Source organism: Callionymus lyra, chromosome 8 (assembly GCF_982586985.1).
Source record: "Callionymus lyra chromosome 8, fCalLyr1.hap1.1, whole genome shotgun sequence".
Lineage (NCBI taxonomy): Eukaryota > Metazoa > Chordata > Actinopteri > Syngnathiformes > Callionymidae > Callionymus > Callionymus lyra.
In genome coordinates this window covers 11,703,287-11,721,101 of record NC_141825.1, presented here as the reverse complement: position 1 = coordinate 11,721,101, position 17,815 = coordinate 11,703,287, and the positions used below count along the sequence as shown (strand labels likewise).

The window sequence follows — 17,815 nt, the reverse complement described above, 5'->3', positions numbered from 1 at the left end:
TAACTTAAAAGACCACATTTAAAAATGAGAGGAGTCAGAGTGGAAGACGTTGAGGGTTTTGTCGGGCCTGGTTAGAAAAATGTTAAGCTCATGAGAGGAAGTTTTTGGTGACAGATGTGGGTAGTCCAGATGGTTTGGACACGTGGAGGACATTCGAAGGCGAAGAATGGAAATTTTCCACTGGATTATACTCGGAGCACAAAAAAAAAGAAGCATCATAGACAGAATTGGGAAATCCAGTGTGCACTAGACAAAAGACCAGATGGGCTCTCAGGAACTGTTGGTGTCAGGGACGAGGAAGAGGTGGAGGGAGAGCTCTGGAGGAGGAAGGAGGGAGGGATAGACGGAAGTGTGAGCCAGACAGGAGGGAGCGATCACCTTGGTGGGATTCATTACAAACTGTAGAGTCAGTGAGAGTGAGCAGCCGAGGGCGGGGCAAGAGTGGGAGGGTCGAAAAGGGTGTGTTGCTCACTAGAATCACTCTTCCCCTTTTTTTTTTTTCTGCCGCTGCTTCTTTCTGCTTTTTTTTTTGTGAAGGAAGAGAATAGTAAAGTTGTGCAAAGTCTGCTCCACCTCTTACAGCTGCCACCACATCCACAGTAGCAGGTTTCCTTTTTTTTTTTCCTCCTCTCTCTCTCTCTTTCTCTCTCTCTCTCTCGCTCTCCTTCTCTCAGTCACTCTCACATTCACACCTCCCTCACTTCAGGCAGAGGCAAGGCAGGACCAAAAAGGAAAAAGACGACACACACCTTTCCTAATATTTACTCAACCCAACCGTCATCATGTCGCCCAACGTGTGGATTCTTCTCCTGGGGTTCTGCTGTGGATACCTGGCCTCCGCCAGGTCGGAGCAACTTAAAGGTGAGGCGGCCTTTTTTTTTTTTTTTTGAAAGATTTGTTCTTACTTCAAATAAGAAATCTTGTTGATTTAATGTTAGAAGTTGAAAGTCTCGAAAGCTTGGTTAAGATACAGGGAGGGAGGGAGGGGGGTTTATACGAGGATAAAAGAAGGGGGGAGACAAAGGCAGCGTTTTTTTTTGAGAAATGGGTGAGTGGATGCCGGCAAAGAGAGCGCGTGCTACAGCAGCACAGACAGGCTTACGTCTGGCAGACTCGTCATAGACACAAAGAAGCAGACTCACTATCCTCACTCGTGTCCTATTTGCCGCTCTGGATGTAAAGCTCGTACTTTCAAGGAGCTTTTTTTGTTTTTTTTCTGAGTAAAAAAGATTCTTTTGTGTGATGCCGTTTTATTTCCTCGTACTCACAAAGGATGATCTCTAGTCTGCGTTTTTTTTTTTTTTCATTCCCTCCTCACACATACTGTCTATCTAGATTTGTTGCTTCAGGCTACACACCTCTGGAGGGAAACTGGAATTAAACAGGTCTGGCTGGTTCCATAGTGATGATAACATTATTTACAGGAGCTCCCGTGGGGGCCACCAAGTAATAGATATATTCACCTTTGTTTTTAATGAAGTGAATAAAATAGGCACTTTATCTCAATTAATGAACTTGTGTTGCTGACAATGGCAAAGTATTTAACACCAAAGCACACACCAGTTGACACTTGTTAAGTGATGAATTTTCATTTAAAAAATGTGTTAATAACAATATTTGGTTTTACAGGAGACTACTTGGTTAGCTTAGTTATGAATTTTTGGGGCTTTTAAAAAATTTGAAGAACTTAACAATTGAAAAAAAAGTTGAAAAGCAAGCAAAGTATTGTCACGTCACAATTTTTTTTTAAAGGAAAAGAAGACTCAATATAACTTTTATTTAAAGTTAATTTAATTGGAGTGGAACCCCCAAGACTCCTGGTCAGCGCTAGCTCTATAGATCTACACTTCCTTGGAAAGAAGTTTTTTTCAAGATAGTACTGCTCAACATAATTAACGGAAGTAGCTTTATTAGCAGCCTAGCTATCCCACTATGCTAACAATGCTTACTTAACTTATTAGCTCGTCTCATGTATCTTATGCTTTTCTTCATATCTTTGAGTTATTTGGGGTAATTTGTGCCTACAAGTGAAATGTTTTGAACATTTCTTTGAACCCCAGACCTGAGTCTCTACCTTGTCCGAGGGGCATCATTAAGACTTCAATACCGAGAACAGGACTTGCATTTCAACAAGTGCACATGAAAGCATGTCTACAATCAAAAAAGATGAGTTTCTGGCTTAGCATGATTTGACCCTTAAATTTCCATCTTCAAGTGATACCTGGACCAATAAGCTTCGTCAATTAACCATTAAAACTCAACTAAAATTTGTAGAGGGCAATATTTTTTGAAGTCAGTCGACCCCTATTTCATGTCGAATGGCAAACAGAAAAAAAGATACACAATGTTGAAATGAACCAAGCACTTATGTATTGAAATGGGAACAGGATAGCAAGTGTCTCTTTTAACTCCTTGTTGACATTGTGACGCAAAAAAAAATGGATATTTTTCAGTCCATTAGTTGTTAAATATCTCTTCTTTGAGAGCGCCATGTTGCATAATCTAAACTGGAGCTTTTCGGCTAACCTTCGAATGCAGCCTTTTCGGAAAAGTGATGCTAAGTTTAGCAGATTGGCAAAACATTTTTTATTGGCTAACAGATTTATTTAGATCTATGGATAAATGGGCCTAGTGTCTTCACTGGAAGCACTGGCGATATTTACCTGGAGTACTTCCTGTTTGTGTAGCATGTTAGCATTTTAGCTTCTAGCTACAAATTATCTTAAACTATAGACTTGTTGAAGTATTTCTTAAGGATGTGTTTAAGTGTGTCTTGTTTTTGGACAAAAATGAAGACGAAGGAAACTGAGCATCAGTCGCTACATTAAAATGGACAAACATTTTTGCCTATAACTCTGAAAAGTAAAGGATTACTCTGAAAAACGGTCACAACCCTTAGTCGTGGGTGAGCGAAAATGTACATTTTTGGTGAACTGTCCCTTTAAATTTAAGTTTAATATCACCAACGTCAAGCATCCTTTAGCCAACTTGACCGTTGGACCACTTGTAGAAAACTCACTAGATCCGGTATAATAACCTCTCTAGTATGAGCGTGTATCATGTTTCAAGGTGAGGGGTGGTCAGGGGGCCCCCGCGGACGGCTACAAGCCCCCTGACAAAGAGAGCTTGTCCGTCCACAAACTCCTTCCCCTGCCACCTGAGACTCGCAGACACGTGTTTGCTTCCTTCACCCCTCCAGCCCTGCAGACCTGGAGAGACTACCCTGCCTGAATCCACTAATTTATGATGCAGACTATCATTAAAACATAGACGTCTAACACGTCTCTGTTTCGTTTTATAGTCTGATTAACACCCCGTCTGCCCTTAAAGCCCTGTTTGTGAGTCAAAGCTTCTCCACACTGGTCGCTGTCTCTCTTCACGTACACTACAGTCTTTGTGTTTCCTGAAGACCGGATGGAAGTGAACCTACCATGAGGGAAAAGTACAGCTCGATTTTGTTCTTTAACAGCCACTTGTACAAGATGTTGAATCCAGAAGAGCAAACTTTTCTCGAAAAGACTTAAAAATGATCACCCTTAAAACAAAAAAAAGGCAAGAAAATATCTGCGTAATATCTGACCAGTCACGAGTTATAATCATTTTCCAAATGCACGTGACCCTTTTCACAGCCGATTATTGTCAAACGTCTTTCTTCACATGTTGTTGCTTATGTTCGGACAATCCACATTTGCGTAGTAAGAAGTAGTAGAATTTCTTATTTTAAACCTCTTAAATTTAACTGAACGTTTTGACTGAATTGTATTTTTGCTTAGCTAATTGATAACATTGCTAGCTGCAGTCATTATGGGGTGAAATTCACCTGTAACAGCTTTTGAAGACTAGACTAAAAAATGTAGATCTTAAATTAAATAATACATACTTTCTTACATAGAATTGAAGGCATTTTCCATGACTGGAGTTCATTGTGTTAACCGTTACTGTTGATAAAAATGGTCCCAATAAAAATGTTAAACATTAAAAGATTCGGTTTGATTTTGAAGACACAGGTTTTACTTTCGCTTTCAGAGCCTAACACAAAAGAAAACAATATTTTACTATAGTTAAATCATCATGTTGCTCCATTTTTACTGTTTCCTATAATAGTCTGACTGTTTATCTTCTTCTTCATATAACATCATCATCCAGATTCAGAACTACTTTAAGGTGAAAGACCAGGACAGATGTTTCAAAGCAGGTGGAGAACTGCTGTGCTGTAGGTGTGAAAGCGTAGAAGCTGAAGGTGTAAAAGGACAGATGGAAGAGGTGGAGTTGAAAAAAGAGTCCTTCCATTCACCTTCAGGAAAGGCTGTGCACACACCCAAACACACACACACATACACACACTAAGCAAATGTGATCCAGATCTCACATTTCAACGGTGCCAATGGGGATGATGAACCTTTGTCGTCAGGGTCAAAACATGCCGATGCAGCCTTTTCAGTCTGTTGTGAAAATGCCAGCTCTAAGGGAACAAAGACATTCATGGACGGGAAATATTTATGCTCAAAATGAAAATCTAAATAAAGCATTAAAAAGGTTTGAGTATAGACGTGGGCTTAACAGAGATCATATCAGTGGAAAAAAGGAAGAACAAACCTGACAAGAGGAAGCAGTTTATCAATCTAGCATTAATACTTCTCGGAAAAAAATCCTCTTTTTTATCTTTATTTCTCTTATTTAGATATTTTGTTTTGCTCTAAATATCTGTTTCCCAGCATAAAGGCATAAAATATCACATTTTCCATGCTTTTCTTGCCAAGAGTGTATCAGTATAAAGGTTTGAACGTAAAGGTCCAGGGACTGGTACTGGTCTGTGAGGCATTTGTTACCGGGTCACGCAGAAAGAAAAACGACTTGTTTTATTGATTATTACTGTCTGAAATGGGTTTTGTTTTGAAAAAAAAGATGGTATTTTATAAGTAAAATAAGCTTGTGGCTCTTGACAAGTCGAGTCGCTTGTTTAAGTCGAATTTATTTAAAAAATAAACCTTTTTTCTAGTGAAAATAAGTGAAACACAAGTTATTTATGGTTTATTTTTCAATGTTTTTATCTGAATGTCAGTCTTTGAATATAATGCCAACAAGAACCCCTGCCCAATCACCTTCAAACAAGACTCAAAGATACCAAGATGTTTTATTGTGAGGAAGGAAAACAAAAAAATTGATACTGATATTGATTATTTTTATTAATGACATCACTTTACAGGAGCCAAGGTCTGAAGCAGGATTATTTCAACACAATATGAATGGTTTTATTTGCTGATATTGGCGAGTTAAATTGGTCAAACATCAGCCCACGCTCCTTGTGGGGGTCCCAGAACCTTTCTTCGGACCAGTATTATGTTGGAATTAAATTCTCGTACCGGGGCCTTGAAGCAGGAAAAATAAATCGAATATCATAGTTTTTGTTTCACCAATTTTAACTAGTTCACAGTTTATTTTTTTAAATAAACTTGCCTTAAAAAATTGGTAACAAATGCCTCACGGATCGGCGGATGTGTTAAATCTTTACCTTTAATTTTTATGCTGATGCAGCATTAAAAAAAAAAAATTGTTATGAAAGTTTAGTTTGCCGGTCAATATCGTGACCTCAATCAGACCAAGCCAATGATAGTGAGTGATGAGGTTTTTTGCTTAAAAAGAGCAGCTGGAGGTTTTGGCAGAACATCTTATTGGAAACTCTCAGGTTCTGTCCGAAACAGACTTTGCCGTCTCCCAGGTTTCAACTCCATTAGATGACAATACAGTCTTTGGGAGGGCCGCTGCCTTGACATGGCAGGCCGGGGTGCTGAATAAATATGACCACGGCTGTCCTCGGTGCATACTAATGATTGAATTCGAGGGACAACACTTTTTTTTTTCTAACGGTGACCCGCTCTGCTTTTGACATCACTCGGTGGTTTCCCAAGGCCGCTGTATTATCTCTACCAGAATGATTTTGAGGTTATTTCAGGTTTCTATGTGCATGTGCCCGTCAAAACGGCAGCAGAACCAAAACTACAGTTTAAGAAAAAATGAAACTCTTGACTCATAGTTCTGTTACTCAACCGTCCCCTCAGGCAGAGATTTCCTGCTGGTTTGTTCTGTTTACTCATAACGACTTCTTCTTAACACCAAAAAGCCCCGTTTCCTTTTTGATCATATCTGTATTCACACCTTCTTCGTATAAAACCCCTGAAGATTAACCAACGATGTGGCGTTAAATTATCTTCTTAATGCATAAAAACAACTGGGACATGATGTTGAAACTTTCCGAGAGCTAATAGATGAATATTGATACATTTTTTTATTTTATTTTTAACAAATTTTCTTGTGGTATCCCTTGTGTTGTCTCTTGGCAAGATGAATGACCTCGAACACTGCATCACCTTGACCCAGAGACCTCAAAAGGGATACCACAAACACATTTGTTTTCGGGCCTACCGGGTCACCTTGACCCTGAGATAACACAAGGGTTTTAAAACAAAAATACTACTTGTTTATTTTTGTGCAGTCTGTTATATTTGTTTATCTCTTCTTCACTGTCAAATGAAGTACCTTGAAGCTCAACTAATAATACAAAATAACGATGGATTCTTGTCCTTTAACCCCTAAAACGTTGTGCAACACGCTGGCAAGGTCGAAGACGTTGCGACATAAATCTGTTTTCCGTCCGTTATACTGTGTTGCACTTCCTTCTGCTTCGTGAAGCTGTGAGCGCCGATGTGTGAAAATGTCAGTTTTTAGACCATCTATGAGGAACCATGGCTTGGTTTCTCTGTTTTGTCCTTTTTACTGGTTCTAATGGTTTGAATCGAGGGCATTAGACTCGATCATCATTGGGACAAAATATAAAACACAGTTGAAGTAAGGAATACCAAATCCCTTATCCCTTGGGGGTTTAACCTTAGTTGGGTTGCCTTTGAGTTTCCTTATTAAAATACTGCAATGTAACAAAGAGAAATACACTTACTGAACCTTCTTCCTTTTTTTTAAGTTTCTATATAGTTGTAGACATCAATAATCTAAGTTATTGCTGATAAATACTGGCGTTTCATGTTGGTCAAAATAGGAACATAATCTTGGGCCACATGAACTAACTTTACAGGCCAGATTTGCATTGGAAACATGTGATTTACATGTGATTTAGGGGATTTAGGGCATTATTTTCAAGACTGACCTTCATTTAAAAACATTTTTCCACTTGTTTACAGTTTTTCTGGACGTGTCAAGGGTCACAAGCTCATGTTATGTCAGAGATAATAAAGTCTAGTTCTAGCAAATCATCTTTCAGACAGTAATAATCAATAGAGCAGAATCTTTTTAAATTATACTTCCTTTCATTGTGGCTCGGTAACAAAATGCCTGACAGACCGGGGGTCGGGGATCACTGATTTAGATTAGAGACACAAAAACTAATTTACAGACCAAGTTAAACGATTTAGTTGCCTCAGATAGCAACGGACAATTCAAATGTCAAACTAAAAGTCCAGAGGGACTAAAACTCATCCATTCAGTTCCATTCTTGAGACCTTGGCTCGAGCAAGAGTGATGTCATCTCACGAGTGTGGTGGCATGGGTATGAATACTGATCTTTTTTTTAAATGAAAGAAACTTTTTTTATAAAAGAAAATACATACAAATATGCAAAAATAACATATTGGACATTTTTATTACGAAATTTCGGTTAATTAAATGTTTAATTTAAACTAATTTTAGTACTAATTTGGCGAAATTGTACATGTTTTTGTTTTTAAAAAATTAACAGTGAAATGGAAACGGGTTTTTGATCCTTTTATGTTAAAAAATGAAGAGCACAACATGGACTGCACAATGTAGAATGACCCATTTACACATTAAAACCGGGTTTGACTGCCAAACAACTAAATTCACTCCAGGATTTCCATCCGTCCTGTTGCTTATTACTCCACTGCTCCTGAAAAAAAATGAATGCTTCAAATTTAATTTAATTAACTTTAATTTAATTTTATATTTGTCTACCATTGATTCACAACAAACACAAGCATGATAAAGTCCTTAATTTATTTTATAAAGTTGGAATCTGCAGCTTGGTGTAGAGGAAGTTCTGTGAAGGAGTATTTTAATGAACACTAGTCGTGGTCGTTGTAACCACTTGTACAAAGTTGTGAAAAGATATACAGATTAGTGGTATGGTGACACATAAACACACATAAACAAGGGAAGTGGTTTTTCACCACAAATGTCAAAATGTCAAAATGCATTCAGATGTATAATAAAGCACACTTACATTTAAACGTATTATATTTAACATGAAGAAAATATCCTGCTTGTATTTAACGACACATTTATGAAACTAATATTCCTTTGATGTCAAAGGTGTTTCTCACTAAAAGATGAAAAACCTGTTTTTGGATTGTTTGCTAATCCAGTTGTTGCCTAGTGACTTCATGCTGGTCATTTTCCACAACCCCTGGTTACCATGGCAGCAGCATAAAAAAAAACAAAGCAGCAAACTGATATGAGTTTCCTGAGTAAACAGTGTGTTCGAACCTGACACCTGCTGCGTCACACAGTCATTTGCGTGAATTGGGTTTTTTCCCCCAATGCTGGTCTGTGACAAACTCAAGCTGCACCGGTAACTGTTTTTATGCCAATGTTTGCACTTGAAAAACGTTCAACTGCTTTCAACGGAAATCCCTTCCTCAGGCTTTTTTTTTGCACATCGCAGTTGTTGCTTCTCATATTTATTTAATGTTTTCTAATGTTTGTCTTTGTGCTTTGAAGTATTTTTTTTCATCCATACAGCTTTTGTTTTAGAACCGTTTGGACTTATATTGGTATTTTAATTCATTTAAAAAGTATGCTGCACAACATTATTATTATTATTTATTTATTTCATTTTTTTTTTCTACATCCGAAACATAAAACCTAGCAAGGCTTTGACAAAAGTTTTTAAAATACATTTCAATAAAATATTTCATGTTAATATTGGAGAATACAGAATTACATTTTGCTTTATTCAGATACAATTTTTGTCGCACTCCCTAAAAAAGATTCAGCACCGTGCCCCAAAAAATATTTAAATAAAAAACAGAATAAAATGAAATCAAATTTTGAACATCATTGTCTGCCATGACCATCATGAGTCGAACCAAAAGCTTGATGGGGAAAAAAAGAAAAGAAAACGTAAGAAAAGTGAAATGACATATTTTATAAGTATTTTGAGGTATAAGAATGACAATAAAGAACAAAAATAAATAATTAAATACCTAATAAATACTATTTAAGTGTTTATAGTTGAACTGGTATATAAAAACAACGTAGTTAATTGTCAAAAACATGTTTACATTATCAGTGTGAGCTTATGCAAGTACAGTCAACAGGCGGCAATTGTCGTTGTTCATTAAAACTGAGTGATGATAAAACTATATTATGTGGCCCCTCCATTTATTGTGCGAGTGTTAGTGCGCCAAGCAAATATCTCCATCTTTGTATGATGACAGAGGGTTAATGAATAAATGTCACCACGTCAAATGTTATCATTGATATTTTTTATAACATCCTTAAAATGAAATGGATTTATGAAAAAGAATAAAAAAAAAACATACAAAATGATTTAGATCAAAGACAATCTCATTGAAGATGTGTAAAGAAGGGTCTAAAATAAAAATAATAGTAAAATAAAAACAGCATTAAAATAACTTTATAATAATCCATAGTAACCTATTGACTTTATTTATGCGGCCTTATAAGGTCAAGGCAGATCATTTAGAAATTCTTCTCATGGCTAACTTGGAATTTTTTTTATTTATTTTATTCATTTAAGAACCATAACATTTTTATTTTAGGTTTTCCTTTACTTACTTACTTACCTCCTTTTTTGTGATTATTGACATGTTAGAGAAAAACATTAACATTATTAAATTTTATATTTGATAAATAGACCTTTGTTATAAAATATCAAGGAAAAATTACATTAATAAATTATTATTTTTAAGTTTCTTTCCTTTTTTTTCTATTGGCTTGACGGCCCCTTACAACAGACACATTATATAATGTGGCCCCTGAGGAAGTTTAGTCCAGTTTGATGATGAAAACAAATATCGGTGGTAGTGGCAGTAGTTATTTCAGTGGTAGATCTCACTTCAACCACTCAAAACTGACCCCATAATGCACTGCAACACTTGATTTGCTCAAACATAGATATAAATAGAGATAATCATCTGGTTCCACAAATCCTTTGAAGGTTTTTTTTTCTCCTTTGAATCAATTTTTACAGAATTTTAATTGTCTTTTACCTTAAAACTCTCCAAGTAAGTTGGACTCATATTGGGCCTCAAATCATTGTGTAAACTCTTTAGAAACTAAAGTCCTTCATCTCGGTGGAAACCTCCGCCTCAGCAGCGTATTTGGGCCAAAACGGTTCATGTGGATCACATGATGCTTCCGTTTGTCTCCCTCATAAAAAGTCGAGGATCTTGAAGACGAGCGCCTGAGGACGCATCACATTTGTGCAAATCACATTTCATAGTTCTAAAAATGAGCCGCACGGAATGTAATGAGACGGCGTATTAAACCACTTGTCAGAAAAAAACAGCCAGTTTAGAAACTAAACTAAACGAACCATCGTTTTTGATATTTTCTCACCGTTATTTTCCTCCACAGTGAACTCCCGCAGTTGCAGCTATGACGGTGTGTTCTTGGTCGAGGGAGAACGCCGTCACTCCCTGACGCTAGAGGTGGCCCAGCAGTTGTGTGAGCAGCTGGGAAGCACACTCGCAACCGAGGCCGATGTCTACGATGCCTTTGCCAGGGGGATGGAGACCTGCAGGTCAGTTCAGAATCCCCTCTAAATACTAGTAATGCGTCTGTTTCTTGAAGCTTCAGGACTAAATCTAAACGTTCACCACACAGAAACGGCTGGATCAGCAATACGAGCATCGCCATCATCAGACAGTCGCACCACGAGAACTGCGGCAAGAATGCGACGGGGGTCATCATTCACAGACGCCACGATCCGGAGGAGCTCTGCGATGCCCTGTGTTACGATGACATGGGTGAGAATCAAGCGTTCCTCCATCCGTAACATCTGGTCTTATCAGTGCTGATTGAACTTTCGTTGTTGCTACAGCCGGACCGGAGATGAACTGTACGAAGCACATACCTGCTCAAAACACAGGTGAGTGAAGGGCTTCAACTAGGTATGTCACTGCATCGTCAGCATATATTTAAGATTATTAATTTCTGCCGTATTTATCCCGTACATTTAATCTGATTGAAATACAAACTGAGGTGTACTGCAACAGTTTTTTTATGAAATAGATTAAATTAAATAAAAGATTAATTCTGGCTTGCCTAGTTTAAAATATCACTTTATAATGGGGAACACATATTAACTATTCAGCTATTTATTCATATATTTATATTATTTATTTACAGAAAATTCTTATAAACCATCATAAAGTACCAACTCACGCCTGGTTTATTGTGACTTTATTCTACCTTTAAGAGTAAGTAAGTAAAGGTTATTTTAATGATTGATAGATAGATAGATAGATAGATAGATAGATAGATAGATAGATAGATAGATAGATAGATAGATAGATAGATAGATAGATATACTCTATTAATCCCTCTGGAGATCTCCTTTGGGTAATTGGCCTTCCAGTTCATAGCAGACGATAGTTCCATAAAAACAAGAACAAAGCGCAAATAAAAAGAACAGAGTGCAAATGATGACAAAGTGCAAATATAAAGAACATAGATCAAAGGAAATAACGCAAAGAAAAGGGTACAAAGAAAAGAATAACATCATACTTTCACTCCATTCCTGCCCCCCAAATTCAGAATTAGATGGATTGATGGACTCATCTACAAGTATTTACAGCATCTTTATTACCATCAATTTTATTAATACTTGCTTTTCCACTCTAAATACTCAGTATTATCAATGGTGGATTACTTACTGTCATTGTACTTATACAGTACATAATTAAGGGTACGTAGAGAGAAGCTAGTTTTTACCAAAGTTAATGTTTAATAACTTCTTTAGTTCCTGTAAATAATCATTTATTAATTTGTTATTATCATTTTATTAGGGTAGAATATAGTCACAACAAACAGGACATGTGTTATAATGGTTGATAAGTGGCTAATATTCTGTAAATACAGATATATAAAATTAGAATTTTACCTTTGTTTCTGTGTATACATTTGATTAAGAAACAAGATAAAAGCTTTTGTTTTATCCTTTGACTTTCTGGAAACTTTCTTCTGGAATCTGGACACCCACAAAATTAGATTGTGTAATTATATCATGACATTATGAAACAAACCTTAATCTAATTTATGAGAAAATGTTATCAAATATGTTCTAAATATTCACCCAAATAGAGTCAAGAAAGAAGAAAGAAGAAGAAGAAAAAAGGAACAGTCCTAAACCAAAGTAGCAAGTTATCTTTAGACTTGTATTTGTAGTTAATAATGAAACTAAATACAAAGTAACATTTTACATGATCAGTTCTAGTCTGACCTCAGGAGGGCCGCATAAATGCAATCAAAGGGCAAATAAGCTTGAGAGTTCTACTGCATGAGCCACAATTACTTCTATAAATAATCCTATAAAAAAATAGCAAAAATGTCACAATGTTACTTGTTGCTCTAAGATTGAGCTTTGGATGATTGACTAGATACAATTCTGGATCCCCCCGGTGTCAGAACAGCGTCACTGCAAAGTCAAACTAATAGATACTTTCACGATGGCGTCCCTTTTTATCTTCCTGAAAGCTTTAAAACTTCCTCTCAGTATTTTAGCCATTATGGAAATGAATGCAAACCCTGTCGCGAACTGGTCGGTGGTCACATGGTGAGTTGAAGAGCACCATGAATAAGAGATAGAGACTGCACAATTCTTCAAAATGAAACCGGTGGTGACGGACACTAAATAAATGCCAAATATCCTGGTGTTTGTCCACAGACTTTTTGTTTTAATTATTTCTGCCTAATTTAATTAAATGTAACACCTCTGCTCTATATAAATAAACACACAATAGTTTAGCCTTTATGACTGAGCTTTTTTTTATCTTACCATGGTCATATTTGTTTGTTGAAAGATTGTAACAAACATCTAAAATGAAGTTAACTAATAAAATCTATATTAAACGTTTAACTTTGTTTTTATTACTAATTGAATCTGAAAATATTTTGGAACTTGTAACCTTTTAAAAGAGATATAAATAGGTTGGTATAAAAGTGACATTGTTTACTATTTTAAATGTATAAGGCTATGAATTATTTGGAATATATTTGAATAACAAACTCTATGTGTGACAAAAAAAACGTTTTTAAATTTACATTCAATTATTAAAAAACAAAACAAATTCAACTTTTAAATATAGATTTTTTATTTTATTAAATGAAAACAAATTTCAATCTTTCAATACACCATTTATTGAATTGAATTATTAAAATAAAAAATATATATATTTCAATAAAAAACATAAAAGTGACAAAAATGTAATATTTAATATTCTGATGGTACTGATATACTTCCCTCTCAGCACCATGGTGTCCTGGGTCCGCCCTGGGGCCTCCTCTTCGTCACAATGTGGAGAAGGAACATTTTTACTTTGTTTGTCTCCCGGATAGTTGAGCTTCTCTTTTATTCGCTTCCTAAAAGCTTGTGACTGAAGCTGATTATCAACATAAACACAGCTTTACCTTTTAGCTCAGCTCTTTTTTTTTAACCGTCTGATCTTACAGTTTCAAAGAAGTGACTTTCTTTTGTCTTCAGACGAGGATCAGAGCAACCAGACTCCACTAGAGGATGATTCCGATATGCACCCCACGCTCCTCCCTGGAGAGGACTTGGCCTTCGACATGGTCACCCCCTCGCCCGCCCCCACCCAACCCGAGGCGACGTCGGAGAAGCCGGAGGGCGAGGACGCCATCTTCGCCGACCGCTCCAACGCCACCTCCACGCCGGAGCCCTTCGATCAGCCTTGGGGATCCGGGATGCAGCCCCCCAGCTCCGGGGAGGACACCCGCGACCTCACGACCCCGGCCTCTGACACCCTGACGACCCAGCAGGCGTCGGAGAAAATATCGCCGGATGGGAACGTGGAGCTGGATGTCAATGAAAATGAGAAAGGTGAGACGAGCGACAGGTCTGTCTCAGTGAAGTGAAAACAAAAAAATGAGCCACTTTCCAAACACAGGATGCCCCCTTGTGTCGAAAGAATCTGCTGCACAACGGGTTCCTGTGTTGGCTCTGCCTTCAGAACAAACATTTACATTTATAGTTATTCAACTTTTCCTTTTTTTACAGCTGACAATCCCAAAGGTCGCAAGATCGTTGAGCCAAAACCTGAGGAGCAAGAGAGCAGTGACTCATCGAGTAAGTTTAGTAGTAAGAGGAACAATTCTTTAACTATAATGGTTACATTTATATTTTTTAATGTGGTTAAATACTATATAGTTATGTATTTAAAGAAAATAAGTTATTTTTTAAAAGGTCATTAAGGTCATTGTTATTTTTCTTTGATCTATGTTCTTTATCTTTATCTTTAGACTTAGATTGTATCATCTTGTTCTTTCTCTTTATTTCTCTTTGTTCTTGTTATTATTTTATTTTGATTATTTTTTATGAAAAATTGCTGTATTTGCTGTGGTTAATTTGGAAAAAAAACAATCTACCTAACCTACCTAACCTACCTAACCTACCTAACCTAACCTAACCTAAGAATTGTTGGTGTTAAAACAGGAAAATACTGAAACAAATCCCTTGAATAAATAAACTTTGTGTCTATAGAGAAAAAAAATTAACATTTTAAAATTGTATCTTAACAACATATTTCAGAGTTGATGGATACAATTGTTTAAATATCAAATAGATTCCCAGTGAAGAAACTGGAAGTATTTATAAAATCATATTGAACAAGCTCCTTGGCAGAGGTATGCACTCATATTTTAGCACTACTTTACCTGGGGTTTATTGTAGTATTTGAAACTTATTTTTCCATTAGTAACTCACACTTTGAATTGGCTTGTTAGAAACATTATGACGTTATTTAGGCGATAGTGGCGCATCATTGATCCCATGATCCTTTGCACGAGTTGTACACAAAATCCACATGACTTGAGCTTCACGATGCAGTATCCTTTTTCCACGGCCCACTAGACGACACTCTCTGCTGTATGATATATTGCATTAAATGGATATTCTATTACAATTTTGATAATTTTTAAACTGACAGCACCACCTACTGTTTATATAAAAATACATGACTCATATGGCTTCATGAAGCTTCATCGCTCAAATTTACATCAGTAAGATTTAGTCCCAACATTTGTCGGGATAAAAAGTGAAATAAAATACACAAAAATACGTGTTGATCATCTGAATTGAACATAAAAATAAGCCAATTATTTTGTTTACAGTATATAATTGCATTAAAAATTAATACAATTTTAATTAAAACAAATTATTAAATAAAAAATCTGAATATAATATTCAAACACTTAACTTAAAAACTGAATTTATAAAAAAGGATCAAATTAAATAATAAAATAAAGAACATTGACAACAACATCGAAAACAAATATGTTTCTTTTGTCTTTTGTTTAAACCAAACGACCTCCACCTCTGCATATGTATTTCTGGAAGCCACGGAGGTCGTTAACCTTAACCCAGAGACAACACAAGGGATACCACAAACACATTTGTTTTCGATTGTATTAATGGGCTGATGAAGCGTCATGAAGCAGTGTCATGTTGTTTAAGGGTCAGAAGGTGGCGCCATTAGTTTAAAAATCATGTGTCATGTTTCAATAGAACATTTGATCAAATCAAAGTAAAATAGTGTAGAGACCGCCATCTAGTGCACTAATAATAACAACAAACATAGACACTGCTTCATGAAGCTTCATCAGACCATCACTAATTTTCACGCCTTTACGTCACCTTGACCCTCCGATAACTGAAGGGTTATGATCATAAATTTTAACCTACATTCTGTCTTTAAAACTGTGTAATTGTCCTTTTTAAATAAAGGTCAAAGGCTAATGAGAAGTAAAAAAATATATATATTTTTAGCAGCTGTTGATACTTAAATGCTTTCCTTCTACAGACTGGCTGGTCATCTTTCTGACACTCATGGCAGTAGCGGCTGTTCTGTTGGTGTGCGTCGCCGTCGCCAAGAGAAAAAGGTCAGTCTCATCATCATCATCTTCTTCCTCCGTACGTTCACGAAGTCGCCTCGCAAAACAACCTCGCTCCTGCTTCCACAGCTGGTTCGGCAAGAAACAAACGCTGATGATCACCAAGGAAGGCGGCGAGGGGAACGGAGCCACCGCCCTGGCCTCCAGCTCCAACGCTCAGGAGCGGGAGCAGGAGATGGTCACCCTGATGAACAAGGAGAAGATCCAGGAGAACGGCAACACGGAGGAGTTCACCGTGATCACACTAGAGGAGTCGCCGGATAAGGAGCCAGTGGCGTGAGAGGAAGTGGTTTCGAGGACGGACGTGGTCGGGAGTCGGAGGTTGTTGGTCAAGACTGAATGAACACTGGATGTATATTTCGAGAACCTTCTTCACATGCACACCATGTTTCGGGCAATCAACGGTCGAGAAAGTGTAAGGGGGGGGGGGGGGCATTCCAGCGACAACAGCAAGAATGTAAAAATGGATTTTGGCACCAAATTTGTATTTTATATCAAATTGAACAACCAAACTTTTTTTTTTTTGTGATCACCTAAGTTGCCCCGACGTGCTGTTGTGTGATTGACAATAGAGGCCGTCTTTTGGAGAAGCCGTGAGTCAGGGTGGGTGTCCCAAATCACGCACTTCTGCACTTGTATATTTTGAGTGCACAAGTGCGTCCCAATGAGCAGTGTGCGAAAATGTACTGCACTCAAACAGCCTGAAAATTGAGTGCGGATCGATGGACACCCTCAACAGCAGATACTGACGTAAATGTCTCAAGAAAACACTTATTTTACCATAAAACAACACAACAACAATAGTAATAAAATGAAACACAACTTGATTCTTGTTTCAATTGGCGAAAAGTGCTGTCAAGTGTCGATAGAGTTCCAACTTCCAATTGTGATCACCATTAAAAAGTAGTAGAAGAAGAAGCTGTCGAATCATTTCCGGTAAGTGTGTAGCTGCAGTGTTTGATTTGTGAGTACTATCTGACGAAAATGTGCGCACTGGCCAAGTACGTGCACTATCTTAATGTGTACTAAAAACCAGTGCGGTCAAAGAAGTGCACGATTTGGGACACAGCCAGGGTATAGAAATGGCTTGGGAAGAGGGGTGGGATGGGGTTGGGGGGGGGGGGGGGTGGGATATGCATGCGTACTTTGCCAGGCGTGAACATGTGGTGTGCCATTATGCTTTGTGTTGTGTACTTCGTCGACAGTGTGCACAACAGGATAGGTGGGTCTAACTTAATGCAGACGAGTTTGATAATCAATCTGTGAAAATGAAGTAGACTGAATAGTTGTTTTTTTTGTGTCTGTGTTTTATCATGTGCTTTTATTTTGGCAATATTTCAGACATTTCCTGTGGACTGCAGATATTGTTTTTGTTTGGCAAGAAAACTGGGAATGTCGCCAATTAATTTATGTAGCTTCGACTCCCTTGTTTTCTTGATGTGTGTGTGTGTGCGTGTGTGTGTGTATATATAAAATCATGTTTTTGGAAATGCCTTAGCAATAGCTGCCAGTGATTGTTTTTTAATAGCTTTGAAATCCCTTTGGAAAAAAAGGACTGTGCCATTTCTTTTTTTTTTTTTTGGAGTTGTGAATAATGATGTCCCTGATGTTATCCTGCGGATAAGTAGACTGAGAA

The 17,815-nt window shown here is 37.2% G+C and overlaps 1 protein-coding gene across 1 annotated transcript; it reads left to right on the top strand.

Moving 5' to 3' along the window:
• The first annotated feature begins 333 nt into the window (after window positions 1-333).
• Window positions 334-17,091, top strand: cd44b (CD44 molecule (IN blood group) b). The gene is made up of 9 exons (XM_087798014.1): window positions 334-606; window positions 707-861; window positions 10,627-10,792; window positions 10,876-11,018; window positions 11,093-11,140; window positions 13,754-14,110; window positions 14,288-14,356; window positions 16,089-16,167; window positions 16,249-17,091. Exons 2-9 carry the CDS (start codon window positions 783-785, stop codon window positions 16,457-16,459), a joined length of 1,152 nt encoding a protein of 383 aa, XP_087654140.1. The 5' UTR covers window positions 334-606; window positions 707-782; the 3' UTR covers window positions 16,460-17,091.
• The last annotated feature ends 724 nt before the right edge of the window (window positions 17,092-17,815 follow it).